Source organism: Natrix helvetica (assembly GCF_964273705.1).
Source record: "Natrix helvetica genome assembly, chromosome: 4".
Taxonomy (NCBI): Eukaryota; Metazoa; Chordata; class Lepidosauria; order Squamata; family Natricidae; genus Natrix; species Natrix helvetica.
This window is the reverse complement of record NC_138550.1, coordinates 41,393,027-41,413,352: the sequence shown is the minus strand read 5'-3', so window position 1 is coordinate 41,413,352 and position 20,326 is coordinate 41,393,027. Positions and strand designations below refer to the sequence as shown.

General features: G+C 39.2%; 1 protein-coding gene across 1 annotated transcript in view; it reads left to right on the top strand.

The window, feature by feature from the left end:
- POGLUT1 (protein O-glucosyltransferase 1) overlaps positions 1-19,447 on the top strand; it is a 30,587-nt gene extending 11,140 nt beyond the window's left edge. Inside the window, exons 3-11 of the mRNA XM_081952840.1 lie at positions 2,112-2,255; positions 4,893-5,028; positions 5,159-5,280; positions 6,221-6,280; positions 8,772-8,871; positions 11,573-11,631; positions 12,692-12,859; positions 15,922-15,978; positions 18,151-19,447. Of these exons, the coding sequence (XP_081808966.1) occupies positions 2,112-2,255; positions 4,893-5,028; positions 5,159-5,280; positions 6,221-6,280; positions 8,772-8,871; positions 11,573-11,631; positions 12,692-12,859; positions 15,922-15,978; positions 18,151-18,307 (1,003 nt within the window). The 3' untranslated portion in view covers positions 18,308-19,447. The remainder of the gene's footprint in view (positions 1-2,111; positions 2,256-4,892; positions 5,029-5,158; positions 5,281-6,220; positions 6,281-8,771; positions 8,872-11,572; positions 11,632-12,691; positions 12,860-15,921; positions 15,979-18,150) is intronic.
- Positions 19,448-20,326: the final 879 nt, after the last annotated feature.

Genomic DNA, 20,326 nt, shown 5'->3' with positions numbered 1-20,326 from the left:
TACACCTTTATTAATATATAGTTTGGTAAGTTCTTTTAAGATTGTACTGCATAATTGCTTTAATTTTAAACCATTTTCTATAAACTGTCCCAAAGAGGTTCTCTAGAAGGCATAAAAACATATTTTTAAAAAATGAACGGTACATATTATTTACAGCATTTTGCTGTAAAAGAGAATTCAATACAATTTCATAATGAAAACATTTTTTAAAAAGTAGGTCAGTACACAAACATTTTAGAATGAATAGAAAGAAAGCAAAATAGAAGAGTAGTAAAATAAATCAATTTAAGTGGGCCTCAAGGGATCAGTGGGTTCCAGCCACTGCTCGTATAGGATGAAAAGCGCTTAGTTGTGCTAAGCCAGGATTTTATTAAACTAGCAATATTTCTCTGATTGAGTTAATATTAAGCAAAATCAAAGAATCATTGAAAGCTTCCTTATACCATGTTTATCTTGGTTACTAAATCTACAATAGAAGGGCTGAAGTAGAATAAGGTGACCAAACGTCCCGCTTTTGGCGGAACAGTCCCGATTTTTAACAATTTGTCCCACATCCCGTGGCGTTTTTAAACAGTCCTGATTTTTGGAAAGAATGCACAACAAACTAGGGAACGGCCTGAGCCATGTCCCCCTGGGCAGTGGTGGAGCTGAGGCTGAGCCGGGCATCGCAGTCTTCACGCGACGGCGGTGGCTGTTGCCCCTTCCGAGGAACCAGAAGGGGGAAGTGGCAGCGGGGTGCGCGTGCCTCCCAAGCGGAGCCGTGGCACGGCCAAGATGAGGCAGAGGTTGCGGTGCGCGGAGCCTGTGGGGAAGCGCCGCTGGTGGCCCCCATCCATCGGTCCCCCCACCCTTGCAGGCCAGGGAGCGGGGCTTCCCCAGGGGCCCCGATCCCACCGGGCGCTCAAGCGGTGGTTGCCCCGTGGCTCTGGCCAGGATCGGCGCGCCACACAGAGACAGGCAGGAAGAGCCTCAGCCGGCTGGGCTGGACTGGCTCGCCTTACCTGGTGCACCGCAGTACGGGCGAGCTGGCGATATGCGCCTCGCCTCCCTGCCCTGGTTGCGGACTGTCCGCGACGCTGCTCCGCTCGCTTGGTGGCCTGGAGAGGCAGGAGCCCGGCGCTGGCCTGCCTTTTGTCCCCCGCTGTCTCCACCCGCTGGCTGTGAGCGCTTTGCCAGGTGGCTCCCCCCACTTCGTGGCTCCTTTCTGTTTGTTTCATCTCTGGGTCTGCGGAGGGAGGGAGGGAGGGAGAGCAGAGCGGCAGGTGAGGCGGCCACCTCTCTGCTCGCCAAGCACCGCAGGGAGAGAAAGCACCGAGCGGGCAGCAGCCGTGGTGGTGACTGAGTCTCCCTCTTGGCTATGCCCCCTCCAAGCATCCTCCCTCCCTCCCGGTCAATGGTGTCCCGCTTTACCAATGTTAAAATCTGGTCACCTTCAAGTAGAAGAAATTTTGTATTTTGGAACCAGTCCTGGCCCCACCCACCCTTCCCCTCCCAGGGGCGCCAGAGGACCTCCAGAGCCTTTGGGGGACCATTTTCACCCTCCTGTAGGCTTGGGGAAAGCCTCCAGAGCCTGGGAATGGCAAAAAACGGGCTTACCAGAAGTCTGAAAATGGGCCTGTTTCCCGCCTCTGGAGGGCCTCCGGAGCATGGGGGAGACTGTTTTCGCCCTCCTGGAGGTTTGAAGAAAGCCTCTGGAACCTGAGGATAGTGAAAACACCCCTCCCCCCCCCAATGGTGCAGGAGGCTGCATAGGCCATGCCCAGCATGGCCACGCCCACCCAGCAACCAGGCAGAGAACCGGTTGTTAACATTTTCAATCCCACCCCTGGTTCCAAAGTAAAAACTATATTCAGCAGACAAACAATTTAGAAACAGCCACCAAGCCAAAGGATCTGGAGAATGGAAGTAGTTGGGGAGATGACTGGTGGTAGCTGGAGGTACCACTAAACCTTCTCTGCCTTATTTGCTACTTCACCTTGCCCATTAGTGGGGCTGATTCCAAATCTGCACTGTCTTCGCCAAGCAAAACCGTATTCCTAACCTTCTTGTTAACCGTTATTAAACTGACCTCTAGAATGTTTAACAATATTTAACCATCTCTTTCACTTTAGAGTTAGGGAACAAGACTTGGCTCCTTTTCGAGATGGAATCTCTGAGGAGTTGCTGTCAGAAGCAATCAGTCAAAAGCTTGGGACACACTATCAGATCATTGAGAAGAAGTTGTACCGGGAGCACGATTGCATGTTCCCTGCAAGGTGAGATATGAAATCTGTCAATCACATAACTCAAAAAGAGAACGAGAGAGGAACAAGAAAATCCCCCTGCCCCATTAATTTATGGGTCATTGAGCAGAAAGTGTTTGAAAGGGTTGAAGTCTAACGTAAGAGAACTAACCAATTTTGTATTGCCTTGCTTGGAAATGTAGGGATTGGATTTGCTTTTGTGATAAATCAATATTGACACTGCACTTTAGCTGTGCAAGGAGATGATACGGGTTAAAAGCTAAAAGAAATCAGGAATAAATACCTCTGAGGGAAAAGGATAATTGTAAAATATTATTACTTACAGTTGCTGGATTGTCAGGCAGATGCCTGTGGCTTTATTTCAGGTGCTTTATGATGGGAGTAAAACAAAAAGCACTCTTTATATACTATCAGTTAATGGTATGCTGCTTCCCTGATTTTTTTTCCTGCTCAGCCCAGGTTCTGATCTCTGCGATGCTTCCACCCTATTCCTGTCACTGGAATGGTGTAATTTTTATCCAGTCTCAGTCTGGTCATTCAGCCAATTTTAACATTTTCTTTTAACCTCTTTGGTTTCATCCTGCTTTCGATGAACCATTTTGCCTCTTATGGAACATCCTACCATAGGATAAGAGGTCTGTACTTCTTCTGATATTTAACAAAATGTTAAAATCTTGAAATATTCTAATATTTCTTTGAAATATTATTTAGGACTGCAAGTTGAGTATGTTATGTGTTTTAGATCAGTGGTCCCCAAACTTCCCAGTGCTGTGGACAGCAGTGGGGGGGGGGATGGTTTCGGCCATGCCCACTGTTTGCATAAATGGAGCTTTGCACGCTCACCCGCGGCTTGCACGGGCTCTGTGCAAGGCTGTGGCCTGGGGGATGGTGCCATCCAGTCTTAGATGAATGGTGGTACGTTTAATATGTTATTTTAAAAAGTTCTGAGAAGTAATCTTTAAAGCAGGGGTCCTCAAACTGCGGTCCCGGGGATGGATATGGCCCGCTGAAGCCATTAATCCAGCCCAAAAGGGACCACAATGCTGCCCTACCCACATCACCCTACCCACCTTCTGGAGGCTGAGGAGGCCAAAAACGGGACGCGCAGAGGCCTCAGGAGGCCAAAAATGGGCCTGTTTTGGGGCAGCAGAGAGGTTCTGAAGGTTCTGAATGGGCCCGTTTTTGGCATCCCCAGCCTCCAGAGAACGGGAGGGAGGGAGATGCACATACACACCCCAAGGCAGCCACATCTCTTCACTAACCTTCTTTCCACCCCGCCAGGTGCATAACAAATTAAAGTTTAATGTGTGTGTATTGTTTAATGGACTGCTAAATTGGTCACGCCTACCCAGTCACGTGACCACCTAGCCATGCCCCCCCAGCTAGTCCGTCCCCCCAACAATCTGAGGGACTGTGAATTGGCTCCCTGTTTAAAAAGTTTGAGGACCCCTGGTTTAAAGAATAAATATTTTTATAATAACATGGAGCCTATAAATAAAGAATAAACAGAGCAACAAAGCTATTTTTTTGGTAATAATTTTAACCATCTAATGAGATTAGAATTTTAGAAATTCACCATTCTAGTACTTTTGAAAATTAGAAAAAATAACTATTTAGAACAACCAAAGGGGGGAAATGTCAAAAAAAATTAGGCTGTTATTGCAATTAAGAAATATACACCTTAGCTTTAAAGGAAGTGATAAGATAGTGATTTTAGTAAAGCTGTTAAGGAAAAGAAATGGGAGGCATAGAAATCAGGTAGATTCACTTCAGTAGAAAACTTCTATTACTAGTATTTGACACTGATTAGATTAGTATGTTTACTGTATACATGGGAACAATCAACCCTTGGAGTTAGACCAGATCAGGAGATAGTAGCACCAGAAAGGCTAGGATTCTACTTGTTGACGTAGTGTCATCCCCTCAAGGTAGATCAGACTAAGAAACTGATGCCTTATAGGTCAGTACTACCTTTATTGTAAAGCTATAACAGCGATGGCAAACCTTTTTTGGCTCGTGTACATAAAAGGGGGAGCGCAGGGGGGTCGTGCACGTGTGTGCTGCCCCCATAATGCAACGCACGACCCCGCAGTGCGCATGGCACATGAGAGGTGTTCCCCCCCTTTTTTCCATGCTTTTTTCGCCCTCCCAGGCTCCTATAAAGCCTCTGGAGCCTGGGGAGGGCAAAAATGGCTTTTAAAAAGGCTGAACTCAGCTGGCCAGCGCATGCATGTGCGCTGGCCAGCTGACAGGGCAACGCCTTGCATGACAAATGACTCTGCGTGCAACCTGTGGCATGCGTGCCATAGGTTTGCCCTCCCAGAGCTATAATAATAGATTGATGTTAGTCTGTGATTCCCCCACCCCCATGCCCCTTTTATCCTTGTGTGAACTGGGGAGAGACTGGCTTATTTTGGGCTTGTTTTGATGCTCTGTCCAAACCTCTTTGAGCAAGAACCTTTAAAAAAAGGAAAGGACAAAAAGAATTGTCCAAGTGAACTCCTTTGTTTGCTTTGGTCATCTGTGAGGTTGACTTTGTCTTATTTAAAAAAAAAAACTTGAAATAATCCAGAGTTTAGTATGATTGGTGAACATAGCCAGTATATTCTACTCATAGTAGATACCCTTTTGATATCTGATTGCCTACAGATGTAGTGGGGTTGAGCACTTCATCCTGGAAATTATTCAGAACCTTCCTGATATGGAGATGGTCATCAATGTGCGGGACTACCCCCAGATGCCCGCATTTATGAAACCAAGAGTGCCTGTTTTATCTTTTAGCAAGGTGAGTGAACAGAGAGCTATTACCTATCAGTCACATTAGATAGGACAAATACCATATTTCATTGAATCTCTTGTATGAATGAAACATTTTGGTATAACTAACATGCTTTGCTCTCCTTTTTCTGTCAAAGACTTCAGAATACTATGATATTATGTACCCTGCCTGGACCTTTTGGGAAGGGGGACCAGCTGTTTGGCCAATATATCCTACAGGCCTTGGGCGTTGGGACCTAATGAGAGAAAACCTCCAAAGGTAATCTGAGGAGAGAATAGTTTTGTGGTATTATTATTATTTTTTAAATAAGATGATCCAAATTTGCATTGTAATAGGGCCCTGTGCATCCGTTCCTCATTCTGAAGAGTTTTCATTGAACAATAACATACATCAACCGTAATTTTTCATATTCCTCCTGACTGTCTTTTTAAATTTTAAATTTTTATTGTATATTGGGTTTTTATTATTGGGGTATGTTACTGGTTTTAATTGTCTAAATGTTGTAATCTATTACCTCCTCCGTGCATGTATGTCTTTGTATATATGTATGTTTATATATGTCCTAGTGTACGCCGCCCCGAGTCCTGCCTGGAAAGGGAACGGCTAATAAATCCAAATTTATTTATTATTATTATTATTATTACTTTGTTAAATGAAAGCTGCAGGCATTTAGTTATAGACTGTATAAATTCCAAATAAAAGCATGTTGGTCAAGTTCATCTAAGATGATATAACTGTGCTTCTGATTGAGAAAAATCCATGCAGAAAGTAGCACATGGGGAGACAAAAAGCTAACTTTAGAAAGTCAGTAGGAAATTCACACGCAGAGATTTTGAAGATCTGTTTTGATTTGGTGGATGACATTTCCTTGGTAGATGCTGTTGGCAATTGGCTTCTGGGACCGAATGCAGCAATCTCCTCTTTCTCTTTTGCCATCCTGTTTATTCTCCACCCAATGAGCTGCTAGTAAACAGAAACACAAAATCAGAAGTACAACATTGTTTAAACATTTGTGAGCCCTCTTTAATTTTCAATATTTCTGCATAATTATAAACTAACGTAGGATTTGTTCACCACAGAAGTCCTGAAACTAGATCAAGAGAATCAAGTAAATGAATAAAAAACAAACATACCATTTTTAATTGAGTACCATTAATATCAGTATTTTAATACAGTATATTTATAAAAATATTCTTAGCTCAGCAGAAAAATGGCCCTGGAAGAAGAAAATTTCCAAAGCCTATTTTCGAGGATCCAGGTGAGCATTTTTTTTTTCTATCAAGTACTTTGATAGTCCTAATCTTGCTAATAATTATTCTATTGTACTGTTCTGCTCAGGAAAATTAAATTGGTTCAGTTGAAATATATATAAACACAGACCCCACCACCTACCTGGAAAAAATCACCAAATCCAAAACGACAGAAGCCTAACCCCCCTCCTCAGCAACTCATGAAACAAACAGTACACAACATATCAGACAGAACCCTCACCACAGCTGAAACCAATGTCCTTTCCAGAGGATTCAACTTTGCAGTTGCCCCTAAACGCATCCCCAATGAAGACATCATATGCGGAGTTGAAGCTACACTCATCAAAATCAACCCAGATGAAGCCAATAAAATCAGACTTGCAGTCAGCAACGTCCTTTGCTCCAGCATTCCACCCAGAAGCAACTTACAGCAACAAGAAGAAAAAGCACTCTCCAACCTGAAGAAAGACAACAACATAATCATTCTCCCAGCAGACAAAGGAAACGCCACACTGGTGATGAACACATTGACTACCAAGCCAAACTATCCAACCTACTCCAAGACCCTGCTTACAAACCTATAAACACAGACCCCACCACCTACCTGGAAAAAATCACCAAATCCAAAATAAAAGCCTCTGCCATCAGTGAAGAGATCCAGCAAAGAATCATCCCCAGAGAGAAATCTTCCAGATGCCCCAAACTCTATGGACTCCCCAAGATACACAAAGAAGGAACACCACTCAGACCCATAGTCAGCTCCATAGGCTCACCTCTACAGAACCTTGCCAAATTCCTCGCCAAACAACTCCAACCCTACGCAGAATCCATCACCTCACACGTACAAAACTCACTCCACTTCATAGAAACAATAAAGAAACAAAACTTACAACCCAGCGACCTACTTGTGAGTTTCGACGTCATATCCCTCTTCACCCAGGTGCCCATAAAAGAAGCCTTGACAGCCATCCAGAAAAAACACAACACCCCTAAACACATCCTAGACCTGACCAACCACTGCCTAACCAACACATACTTCATCCATAATGGACAAAGATACAAACAGATAGAAGGAGCACCCATGGGATCACCCCTCTCTCCTGTCATTGCAAACTTATACATGGAACATTTTGAAACCAATGCCTTAGACAAATCTGAACACAAACCCAAACTCTGGCTTAGATATGTTGATGACACTTTCGTGATTTGGCCACATGGAAAAGAAAAACTGGACAACTTCCTCACACATCTCAACAACCTACACCCCAAAATACAATTCACCATAGAAATAGAAGCAAACAACCAACTTCCCTTTCTGGATGTCCTAATCTACAAAAAACCCAATGGCTCCCTAGGACACACCATCTACCAGAAAAAAACACACACCAACCGCTACTTAAATGCACAATCCCATCACCACCCTGCACAGATCAACTCTGTAGCCAAGACCCTCATCTCCAGAACCAAACGCCTAGCCGACAAAGACCACCTGAAAACTGAATTACACAAACTCACAAATGTATTAATCTCCAATGGATTCCAAAGAAAAACAATCACCAACCTAATCCAAAAGGAGACTCCCACAAAAAACCAAGATACAGAACAGGAAAGTGGCATCGCCCTCCTCCCTTACATCAAAGGCACCACAGATAAAATCAGCAAAATTCTCCACAAGCACAATATCAGGACAGCCTTCACCACTGACCAAAAAATAGCCAACATCTTAAGAAACCCCAAAGACAAAATCCAGCTAGAAAACCAAGGAGTCTACGAAATACCATGCAAAATCTGCCCAGCAATATACATAGGACAAACAAACAGGAGAATAAATGCACGGATCACAGAACACAAAAATGCAGTAAGAAAAAAAGAAAAAAACTTCTTCCCTTTTCCAGCACCTTAAAGTACAGGACACGAAATCAACTTTGAAGGAGCCAGGTTAATCTCCAAAACAGAACACCTCCACAAGAGAATAATCATGGAAGCCATCGAAATAGAGAAACACCCCCACAGCATGAACAAACGTGATGATACCTCCCGCCTACCAAACATCTGGAAACCAGCCCTAGCCAACAAACGAACACCACCCACCACCCAAGCCATTAAAATACAAAACAACAATGAGGTTTAAATATATATATATTTAAAGGCAATGTTTTCCTTGAGTTTATATCAACTTCTGGGCAATACGTGGATTTATCTCTCTTATTTTCTTGGCACTAGTGCTTTTGCTACTGCTATGTTCAGGAATGCTTTTACTACGTAATATCCTACCAAGATTAGATATAATCTAATTAATAGTGAGAGATACTAATTGCAGTAAAATAAAAGGTTTTTGACATTCTGATCTCTCCAAGCAGAGTCCCAGAAAACCAGTGGATGGTAGTTATAATTTTCACTTGCTCATAGAATTATATGATTTATTGATCAACTTATTTGAAAAGTGCCAAATTGGAAAAAAAGCCAATCTAACACAGTTCTGTGTGATTTCTGTGGTAGGACAAGTGCAGAACGAGATCCCCTCATTCTTCTTTCTCGAGAGAATCCAGATCTTGTTGATGCAGAGTACACTAAGAACCAAGCTTGGAAATCTGAAAAAGTAAATACCATTGAATACTATTCAAATGTTATTATTACTATTAGCATTAACACTGTTATTTTATTTTCCTTTCTCTTATAAGGGACAATAAAGCAATCCATTATGAAGTCAGATGAAGTTTCAAATATTGACAATCATTAGTACATTTCAAGTTTTTTCTATTTCAATGGAAATAATATATTTTTGACAGGTTGAAAATTATCTATTATTTTACTGTACTTGATCCCTTTACTGTCAAAGACTGGTGGAACTGCCACTGGACTTGTATGACTTATTTTAAACTGTGGTATACAATATGATTTTATATTTAAAGGTGAAAGCTCCTTTAAATACAGCATTATGCTCTGGATACATGTATAGCAGGGTACATGTTTTTAATATTTTTTTTTTGTTCTGTCAGTTGTTTGTTTGTATTACACTTTTTCCCCAAACAAAGGGGGAATGTAAGCTGCTCTGAGTCTTTTTTTTATTAGGGTAGTATATAAGTTTCAGTAAATAAATAAGTAAATCAATAAATTGTATCACTTCTTCCAATCTGATTATTCCAGCAGCCACTGTAAAGTTGATTAAGCTGAGCAAGTATTGTGATTATAACAATCGTGGTGGCACAGTGGTTAGAATGCAGTACTGCAGGCAAACTCACTCCAGGAGTTTGATTCTGAGTCACCATGAAGCAGTGGTTAGAATGCAGTAGTGCAGGCTAATTCTGCCAACTGCCAACAGTTCGATCCTGACTGGCTCAACGTTGACTCAGTCTTCCAACCTTCCGAGGTCAGTAAAATGAGGACCCAGATTGTTGGAAGCATGATACAAATTCTATAAACCACTTAGAGAGGGCTGTAAAGCTTTGTGAAGTGGTATATGTAAGTTATATACTTATATACCGGTATATAAGAGCTATTGCTATGGACCACAAGGCTTGATATGATGGTATGTGGAAATGACCCTGAAAATATCTGAAACCCTAATGTTAGCAATACACCTACATCATGCTAATCCAAATACCATCCTGGATTTTATCAGTCCAGCATACACATGCCCATTGTGTTTGAATTGCTTGTGGACTGATTTCAAATCATACTCGCAAGAAGTAGCCCTTAAAGGAAGTTTGTAAAAGAAGTTTTAAAATAAGCCTTTATTGCAAATATGACAAGGGCTATACATTGTTGTAAGAGATTGCTATGAGCATAGTATGTTCATACAGTCTAGGCATATGTTGGTGCTAATGGTATCATATCAAATAGATTATTCCACATCTTTTTTTAATCTCTTGCTGATTGAACTTTAGTCTCTTTTTCCAACATCAAGATACCTGATTTGGCACTATAGGGGGTAAATTAAATAATAATTATCTGTCTGATTTGTGCAAACAAGAACTTGTTTTTCTAGTATGTTTTACACGCTGTGCATGCTTATTCCATAGTCATGGAGTTTAATGTCTAATTATAATAGTACCTATTACGTATACAAAGTAATGTAACATAGGACAGGTTCCAGTACTACCAGGTGATCTCATTTGGTGATAAGTTTCCATCTCCTAGCCCACAAAAATTGCTTTAAATCTAGTAAGGTTTTGGGGGTCTTGCCTCACAATTTCCAGTCTATGAAATGTATTTTTACAGACACAAATAACAGAAGCTAGGGGATGGTGAGAAAGAAATGAAACTATATGTTGAATATATTGGCACCTGCTATTTTTGTCTAATCCTTGAAGCTGATAATGTATACATTCACCTATAAGCCCATCTACATAAAAGACAATTCTCAATTTTTAAACTAAAATACCATGAAAAATGTGCCACCCATCGATATATTAACCCACATTTTTATGGTATTTTTAATCAAAAATTTTAATCAAAATCTATCAATCTGCTGATTCATGGTCATGGGTGGGGTTATATATGAATATATTTAGCAAATACAGGTACTTTAAAAAATAGTTACTATTTATATTTGTGGATAAGCCAATCTGAAGATAAGCCAAAGCCATTTTTGGAGATGCATTCTGGCACCAATAGTAAAATTCTCAGTTTATTCTCAACTTTGTACTGTACTAATGTGTTGGTATTGGATCTCATCATATAAAAGAAAGATGTCGAGTATCTGAACATTTAGGTCAATATGAGATCTACATAGTTTAAAAACCTTAAGTGTTTATAATTATTTCTGTATTTTGAAACATTCTGTATTGAAAATAACAGTTCACAGCTGCAGTTATTTATATGGAAAGTGATGAGAAGTCTTGGGGCATGTCTGACCAGCTGCTCAGAGTCTACAAAAATGGATTAGCATATAAATTGAATAAATAAATAACTTATATTAAATATGGCAGTTCTAATCAGTCCAAGACAGGAAAATGGATTAAAGAAAACCACAGCTTGTTGCATATGTGATATAAAAGTACTGCATAGCATTTGTGTGTGTGAATAAATGTTTATTTGGAAGAAAACAAATCAATGAACATTCTAAGAAAGCTTGTGTATGGCTGCACTCTAAGAAAATTAATGAACTGAATATTTAGCTAGTTAGTCCTTAGATTCTCTGGCTTACAATAATAACCTTAATCATACGTATTCTATTAAAAAAAAATTAGAAAAATGTGTATTACTGCATCTTTTTGTACAGCATTTCAATTACAGTTTTTAGGAAGGTGATTAGAAGCATATTCCTTTTTTTTAAAAAAGAAAACTTTTTTTTAAAGGATACTCTTGGGAGACCACCTGCAATAGAAGTTCCACTGATAGACCATTGTAAATTCAAGTAAGTATTTGATTCAATCTTGGTAAATATCTGAATGCATGTCAGTTCAGTGAAAGCAATAGAATTATCATTGATGCATGTGTCAACACTAGCCTTCAACTCAGACGATCTAGCTTTTACATTGGCATTGAGGACCAGTATACCCATCCAATAGTCCTTAGCTGCTAGTGCTATTTTAATTGTTTGCCTTAGCTTAAACTTCATGGTGAAAGCTGGACAATTAGTTGTGTCCTAATTTTTTATAAGTTAAGAACATATAAATGGTACTGGTACTATGTAAACCGAATTTTTCTAAATATTCTTGGTGTTTGAATTGTTGTGCTATGAATTTCTGTCATCCGTGATTTACAGCTGTGTTACTATAATGCATTCCAGGAATCTCTAAGACTCTCTGTATCTCCTGTGTGCCATTCAGCATTAATAAGTAATTGATATGATAAACTCCTTAGGTTATCTGTAGTTGCTGTGATACCCAGAACCAAAGGAGCTTGTCATCTCAGGCCTCTGGAATTGTACAGCAATAATTTTCAGTTAGGTTTAGATGATAAAATGATGCTACTGAGAAGCTGGTATTTAAATACCAGCTTGGCATCTCTTGAAAAGAGCAAAACATTGCTAAGAATAGAAATTGGGGATTCTTTCATTTGGAGACTGTTTCTTTTCATTGTACTGGCAGAATGCAGTCTTAATTTCTTTTAGATCCACTGTGGTTATTAAGATGTTGGTGAACATTTTAGCTGAAATATGCATATATGCTTTATGGTGTGTTAATGTATTTATATAGGCTCAATAGGACCAAGGATTAAAAGCAGACAGAAGGGTGCAGAAGATGCAACAATTTAGACGCCTAAACGTTGGGTTTACTGTTTCTGGTTTTAACCTCTATGTGGCAATATTTGAATGGAATATTTTTATCATATAGCATTAAGATTATACTATAAACTTTCACTTTGTAGAAGAGTAAATAAGTTTATCTTTCAGTAATGTAAATATAAATATGCTCATTATTGGAGGAGAGCCATATTTTAAGGCAGGTTTTTTTTTTTTTTTTAAATATAAGATACCTCTTCAATTTTCGAGGAGTTGCAGCCAGTTTTCGTTTCAAACACCTTTTCCTGTGTGGTTCTTTGGTCTTTCATGTTGGAGAAGACTGGCAAGAATTCTTCTATCCACAATTGAAACCCTGGGTTCACTATATCCCAGTTCAGTCTGATCTTTCTAATGTGAGGTGAGATGTTAAAACTGCAGTGGATTAATTATTTGTGTGTATTAATAGCTTTTATGCAAAATATGAATAATATAAAACTATTTAGAATTATGCATCATATTTGACAAAGTCATCAATAATGAGGCAGAGATAACTGAATTAAAATACATGGGTTACCTTCAAAGGTAGATTCATACAGAATGCATTCCATGGCTTGGATTAAACTGGTGTTTATATGATTGAGACTAGATGAAATCTACTTTTATATAATAGACAGACATTTAGTTGCCATAAAAGGGATTTTAAGTTAAAGGTGGTCTCGATAAACACCACTTGTTCAGCAAACGTTTAAACTTACAACACTGAATAAGTAGTTGTTTCAAAGGGTCCTTGGAATTCTAGACATTGTGACATCTCCATGATTATATTATTGTGATCCCGGCACTCCAGCTCAGAATGACAAGATTTCAGCAAGCCCCAGTCACAACTTCCATTGTTCTCTGCAAGCTTCCCACAAGCAAAGTCAATGGGGAAGCTGGCAGGAAGTCAAAAATTGCAGTCATGTGAGGTCCTTGCTTAACTTTACCTTCACAGTTCTTGCTTAACAATAGCACCCAGGATGGCCACAACCAGCCACTAAACTGCACAGTCACATGGCATTGCACATTATGACCTCCTTGTGTAGTGATGCCTATAATTGGCCTAACTATTTTATTCCTATTTTTAACTTAATTTATTGTAATATTTATATATAGTTTTTAAGCACTGGTTTGGAGAAAACTGAGTAGCACTTTTTCGTGTGGCTGGTGATAAAAAATAGGATTGCCAACATGATCGCTAACGTCTGATGATGGATATGGAATAATAATAATAATAATAATAATAATAATAATAATAATAATAATAATAATAATAATAATAATACTTTTTAAGTTTGTATATCACCCAGATTGGAGCATCAGCATTTTCAGCTTCAAGCACACCTAAATTATCAGAAGTAATCACTAAATATTATGAGACAGAAAAGCCCATAATTAACCTGTATAAACTTTGTTGTTGATAAATCATTTTAACTGGCATATTTTGAAAACTGATTGGAATAAAGAATTGTCAATTTCCATGTTTAAATAATGAGAAGCTGTCTTAATGTCCATATTAAATTTTGATAATTTTTAATATTTAGGTTAATTTAAAAATGTTTAATAAAATTATGGCTTAATTTAAAAAAACAATATTTCAGACTTATTTTGTTGCATAGGAAAGAAATGAGTAAATCATATTTTTGGTGGAGATCAATTGGGAATAAAACTATTAAAATATGTTTTTACATGCCCTTATTTGGTTGTGGTAGTGCAGTAGTTAGAATGCAGTACTGCAGCTACTTCTGCTGACTGCCAGCTGCCTAAAGTTTGGCAGTTTGAGTCTCTTCAGCTCAAGATTGACTCAACCTTCTATCCTTCCAAGGTGGGTAAAATGGGACCCAGTTTGTTGGGGATAATATGCTGACAGTAAACAGATTAGAGAGGCCTGTGAAGCACTGTGAAGTGGTATATAAGTCTAAGTGCTATTGCTGTTGTAATCTGGGGATATTATTCATTATATTATACAATAATAAAATATTAAGACAAGATTTAATACTTTCAAACATATTTTTAAAATTAAATACCTACTGCTTGAAAATTATGGCTAGACAACAAAACTGGATTCTCTGCTGCCTTATTACTGCTAAGACATATATTTAGTTGCTTGCTTGCTTGTTGGTTTTGATAACTGCCCAATTCTACATGACTCTGACCTTCAAACTGGAATGGTAAATGTATGGTTACAATTGATCAGTGGATTGAAGAGCTGATGTTATCAATGAGTTGTTTATAAACATACTATAGATTATGTTTGGATGATTTTAATGAAATACCATCTTTCACTAAAATTGTGTGTGTACTCATACACATGTTGCGCCCCTTCCTGGATCGGGATGCTCTATGTACAGTCACTCATGCCCTCGTTTTTTCTCGCCTGGACTACTGTAACGTTCTCTACATGGGGCTGTCCTTGAAGAGCACCCGGAGGCTTCAGCTGGTCCAGAATGCGGCCGCGCAGGTTATCATGGGGGTACCTAGGTGCTCCCATGTTACACCCCTTTTAGGCAGCCTGCACTGGTTGCCGGTTGTTTTCCGGGTGCGATTCAAGGTACTAATTATGACCTTTAAAGCGCTCCATGGCTTAGGCCAAGGGTACCTGTGAGACCACCTACTGCCACCAGTAGCCTCCCACCGTCCAGTGCGATCCCACAGAGTTGGCCTCCTCAGGGTGCCGTCGGCCAAACAGTGTCGGCTAGCGACCCCCAGGGGGAGAGCCTTCTCTGTGGAAGCGCCTTCCCTCTGTAATGAGCTGCCCCCGGAGCTTCGCATAATCACCGACCTCTGGTCCTTCCGACGTGCCCTAAAAAGTTGGCTTTTTCAGCAAGCCGGCCTGGCCTGTTAATTTTATCTAATCTTTTAAATGTTAGTGTTATATTAATTGGGTTTGTTTTTTGGATTGTTTCTAATTTCCTTTTAACTTTTGTAATATGTGTTTTTTAATGCTGTACGCTGCCCTGAGTCCTTTGGGAGAAGGGCGGCATATAAATCCAATAAAACAAACAAAACAAAACAACATGTGTATGTATATATGTATATCTCAAAACAACTATATAAATACACTTATTCACATATTTATATAGTTGTTTTGCTTCCTTCCCCCCCCTTATTTTATTTTTATATTGTGCAATTTTTTTTTTAATTTATTTCTTTTTTAATAATTCAATTATTTGCTTTTTAAATTTATTTATTGCATTATTTTATGTTGTATTTTATTGTATTGTTATTGTTGTATCTTAATACTTTTGCTGAAGGAAGGTTGAGAGTTCTATTGAATTAAAACTCAAACAAATGAACAAGCACATAAATAGCAAGTTGAAAAAAGCAAACCCAATCCATTAAAACTAACAGACTTCCCTTGCTGAGTTTGCTCTTATTTATTCTGCCTAAAGTCAATCTTAAGAACCTAATATTTTCTGATTTGTATCCAAATATATGTTTCAGAGAGCTATTGGAATTTGTAAGAGAAAATGATGATGTTGCTCAAAAAATTTCTGAGAGGTAAGCTCTTATTACTGCTATGCTTTAATTGTAGGAATTCCTTGGTATAAAATATATTTGATCATGAAGTCATTAAGACTTTCCCAAGATTATGTTTGTAATTTATTTAAAAATTGAAAAATGTCTACAGATAGTCCTTCCTTAATATCCATTTGTTCAATAACAGTTCAAGTTATGATGGTACTGAAGGAAGGGACTTATGACCAATCCTCAAAGTTATGGCCTATGCAGCACCCCTACGATTACATGTTCAAAATTCAGGTGTTCCAAAATCTGCTTGCACTTAACATGTCCAGGGATGCTTCATTCCCCATCAGCCTATCTCCCCCACCTACCCTTTTGGCCCCCTTGTATTGACAGTCGTTGCCACCCTAGCTAACATCCACTGTCATCTTGCTCCTGCTATTGATGAAGCATGCCCCTTCACAAGGCAGTTGCTGGCTGCACAAGACTTTCTTTCTCAGGTCCCGCATCATGCATTTCTTCCAGAGACCAGGGGAAAATGGCTGTCTGTAGCCAGCAGCTGCCTCACAAAGGTATAGGGCAAGAACCCTTCAGCATCTACAGAAGATGGTGAAGGGCAGCAGAGCGCAAAAGAGTAGAGACCTCTGAGTGCATGTTGACAAGGCTGGACTGGCTGAGGCTTCATGGGGCAGTTTCAGCTTTGCGCTGCGACCCGAGGAATTCTGTTGACAGTGGCAATGGGGAGCTAAGCAATGCGTACATTTGATATTGCCCTTTATGACCACATCACTTAGTGACAGAAATCTGGTTACAATTAACGTAATTTGAGGACTACTTGCATTACTGCTTCAGACAGGAAGGCGATGCAGAGACTGGTAGGGATGGTAGAAAAGATTGTTGGCAGTTATCCAGGACATAGCATATACACATTGCTTATATGAGCAAAGTCCGCAGGAGGGTCTGGGACAGTACACATCCTCTTCATGAGCTGTTTTCCTTGTTACATTATGGGACGAGGCTTGGTGGTATTCGAAGCAGAACATGCAGATTCAGGCACAGTTTTGTTCCATACAGTTTCAACCTTGTGAAAGCTTCCTCTTTCTGTCAGGGGTGGTTTCCGGCAGCTGCTACTTCCGGTTTGCTCAGGGACACGCTGCTTGATGCATGTGCTTGATGCGCGTACATGCACAGTAGTCATAAAAAGCTTCTGCACATGCTCAAAAGCAAAAAACAAGATGGCGGCGCCTACGGCGGCGCTGAAAGAACCAGTTCAGGAGCATGGCAGGCCGAGTTACTACCTACTCAGCTGAACCAGTTCAAAACAGTAGGAACCCACCTCTGCTTTCCACTATGTATTCAAAATGGACAGTGATTATTATTTATATCAGTGGTGAAATTCAATTTTTTTTACTACCGGTTCTGTGGACATGGATTGGTGGACGTGACAGGGAAGGATATTGCAAAATCTCCATTCCCACCCCATTCTGGGGCCAGCCAGAGGTGGTATTTGCCGGTTCTCTGAACTACTCAAAATTTCCGCTACCGTTGTTCCAGAACCTGTCAGAACCTGCTGAACTTCACCCCTGATTTATATGTATTTATATGTTAGGGTATAGGTATATACATATGTAGTGTATTCTGTAGCATATATGTGTGTTATGTATGATGTGTACACTTTTGAGAGCAGGCAACAGAATTTCATTTTTAATATGTGCCAGAGTGCCCACAGAAAAAAATGACAATAAAGGTTATCTTACCTCTTATCTTACTTGTATTGCATGTAAATTTAGAAATAATTGCTAGGATGTGTTTATGTCTTACGGGAGGAAGACCTTTAAATGATATTCAGTTTTAATACCAATAATTATACATCATTTAATGTTTACTTCCACAATTGGAAGAGGTTTGTTCTGTTTTCTTTACAGCAAGTGACACTTTCAACACTACATCAATTTGAGTTACATGTATATGTCTGGCTTTGATTTTTAAATAAGCGTTTAAATTTTAGGACTAAGTCATAAAATTACAGATTCCTGGATAGGCATAATGACTGCTAAACTTTTTTTCTTTTTTTTATAGCCCAGGTGTATATTTAAGCTTTTGAATTAGAAAAGCAATTGACTGTATTGACTTTTGAATTAGAATTCAAAAGTGAGTTTTGAATTAGAAAAGCAAATTAACTTCTTTGCTTCATTGTTTGGTCCCTAGGGGTCGCCAGTTCATCATGGACCACTTGCAAATGGAGGATATTTCTTGTTACTGGGAACAACTTCTAAAGGAGTACTCTAAAGCCTTGACTTATAAAGTAAAACGGAAGAGCAACTATAATGAGATACTGCCCAGACCTGTGAAAACTGAACTGTAAAAAAAAACCCACCTCCAATCAGGAGTTATGGACATTTTGAGATCAGGAAAGGAGGATTGTTCCTCTAACCAGTGGAAGTTCTTTCTGTGTGTTGACACACTAAAAAGAGAAGAATATTGTTTCTACTTACTGCAGTGCATGAAATGACAGACTGTGAATTCTATTTTATATTGTGGTCGGTAAAATTATGCTAAGAAAAGGGTGAAAATTTTGCTGAGTCCTAGCATTTTTAAAAATGTCTTGATAATTGTTACTCATATCTACTTACCAGTGTCATATTGACCCTACTTTGTGGGTTATAATTGCTAAATGAATCATTAATCTATTAATGAAATCATCCTGAATTCTTATGAAATATTGCATTCCATTTGACTAAGGTACCAATACATTCCTGATACAGTTTAATTCATCGGGAAGCCCATCATTCTAAAATAAGCTACTGAACACTTCTGGAAAGCTTATAATCAAATACAAGTAGCCCTCAACTTAAGCAACACTTCGTTTACTGACAGTTCAACAGCACTGAAAAAAGTGACATGACTCTTTTTCACATTACAACCATTGCAGCATCTCCATGGTCACATGCTTAGCAACTGACTAATGACAGTTGCAGTGTCCCAGGGTCACATAATCACCTTTTGAGATTTTCTAATAAGCAAAGTCAATGGGGAAGCCAGATTCCCTTAGCAACCATGTTAATAACTTAACAATATAGGGGTTCATTTAACAACTGTGGCAAAAAAAGGTCATAAAATGGGGCAAAACTCACTTAACAACTGTCTTGCATAGCAACAGAAATTTTGGGTTCAATTGTGTCATAAATTAAAGATTACCTGTAATTCTTACTTTGACCAGCTCTGGAGGACTGATCTACTAGCTGTATTTAAACAATTTGTAATAAGTCATAGGTTTCTCTTCATACGTACTGGTTTTTTTCCCAATTACTGTTTTTATTAAAAAAAATAATTTGTGAGCAGTATATTAGTCAGTCGGGATACTTTACTCGTAATCCCAAATGTAAAATACAGTATCTTTTGCAAATAGATTTTTATTTTTTTTCTGAGATGGGAATAGTAGCTTGAGCTGTACTTGTCTTCACTTTCTCTTTTCTCCATATTAATGGTTGCGACATCACAAATATCCAAAAGATTAATTCAAATTAAAAAACTAATCTATTTCCTATGGGTTTGTGTTTTCTGAGTGCTTTAGCTCTTCAAATTTCACATTCACATTAGGTAGATTTCATGCATATGCCATCTTGGATCCCTTTAGTCAGATTTTATAACAAAACAGATCTGGATTAAAAAGAACCAAAAGGGAGTCCCATTTAGATCTACACAATACAATAAACCTAAAATGTCACTTAAAGAACTATTCATTGGGATTCAAATACTATGACTTTCATGCTGAGTCGGTGGTTTGCACACAGCCTAAACGTCTTTTCCAGCTTTCATCTTCCATCTTTATGTAGAGGTTGCTTCAGGCTATTACTATGCTAATGATTGAAAGTATATTAATCAAAAGAACTATTCAGTTTTGAACTTGTATGAGTTCTGGTTTCCTGTGTTACATTTCCTGCATTAATCAACCACTATCATATTGAGGAGGGACGTGGTGGCTCAGTAGTTAAGAAGTTGAGCTTATTGATCAGAAATGTCAGCGGTTCGAATCCCTAGTGCCGCGTAATGGACTGAGCTCCCGTTACTTGTCCCAGCTTCTGCTAAACTAGCAGTTCGAAAGCACAAAAAAATGCAAGTAGAAAAATAGGGACCACCTTTGGTGGGAAGGTAACAGCGTTCCTTGCGCCTTTGGCGTTTACTCATGCCGGCCACATGACCATGGAGATGTCTTCAGACAGCGCTAGCTCTTTGGCTTTGAAATAGAGATGAACACGCCCCCGAGAGTCGGGACCGACTAGCACACACGTGTGAGGGAAACCTTTACCTTTCATATTTAGGAGAAATTTTAATAATTTAAAATAGGACAGGCAATCTTCTCAGAGTGGCGAGCTCTCAGTTC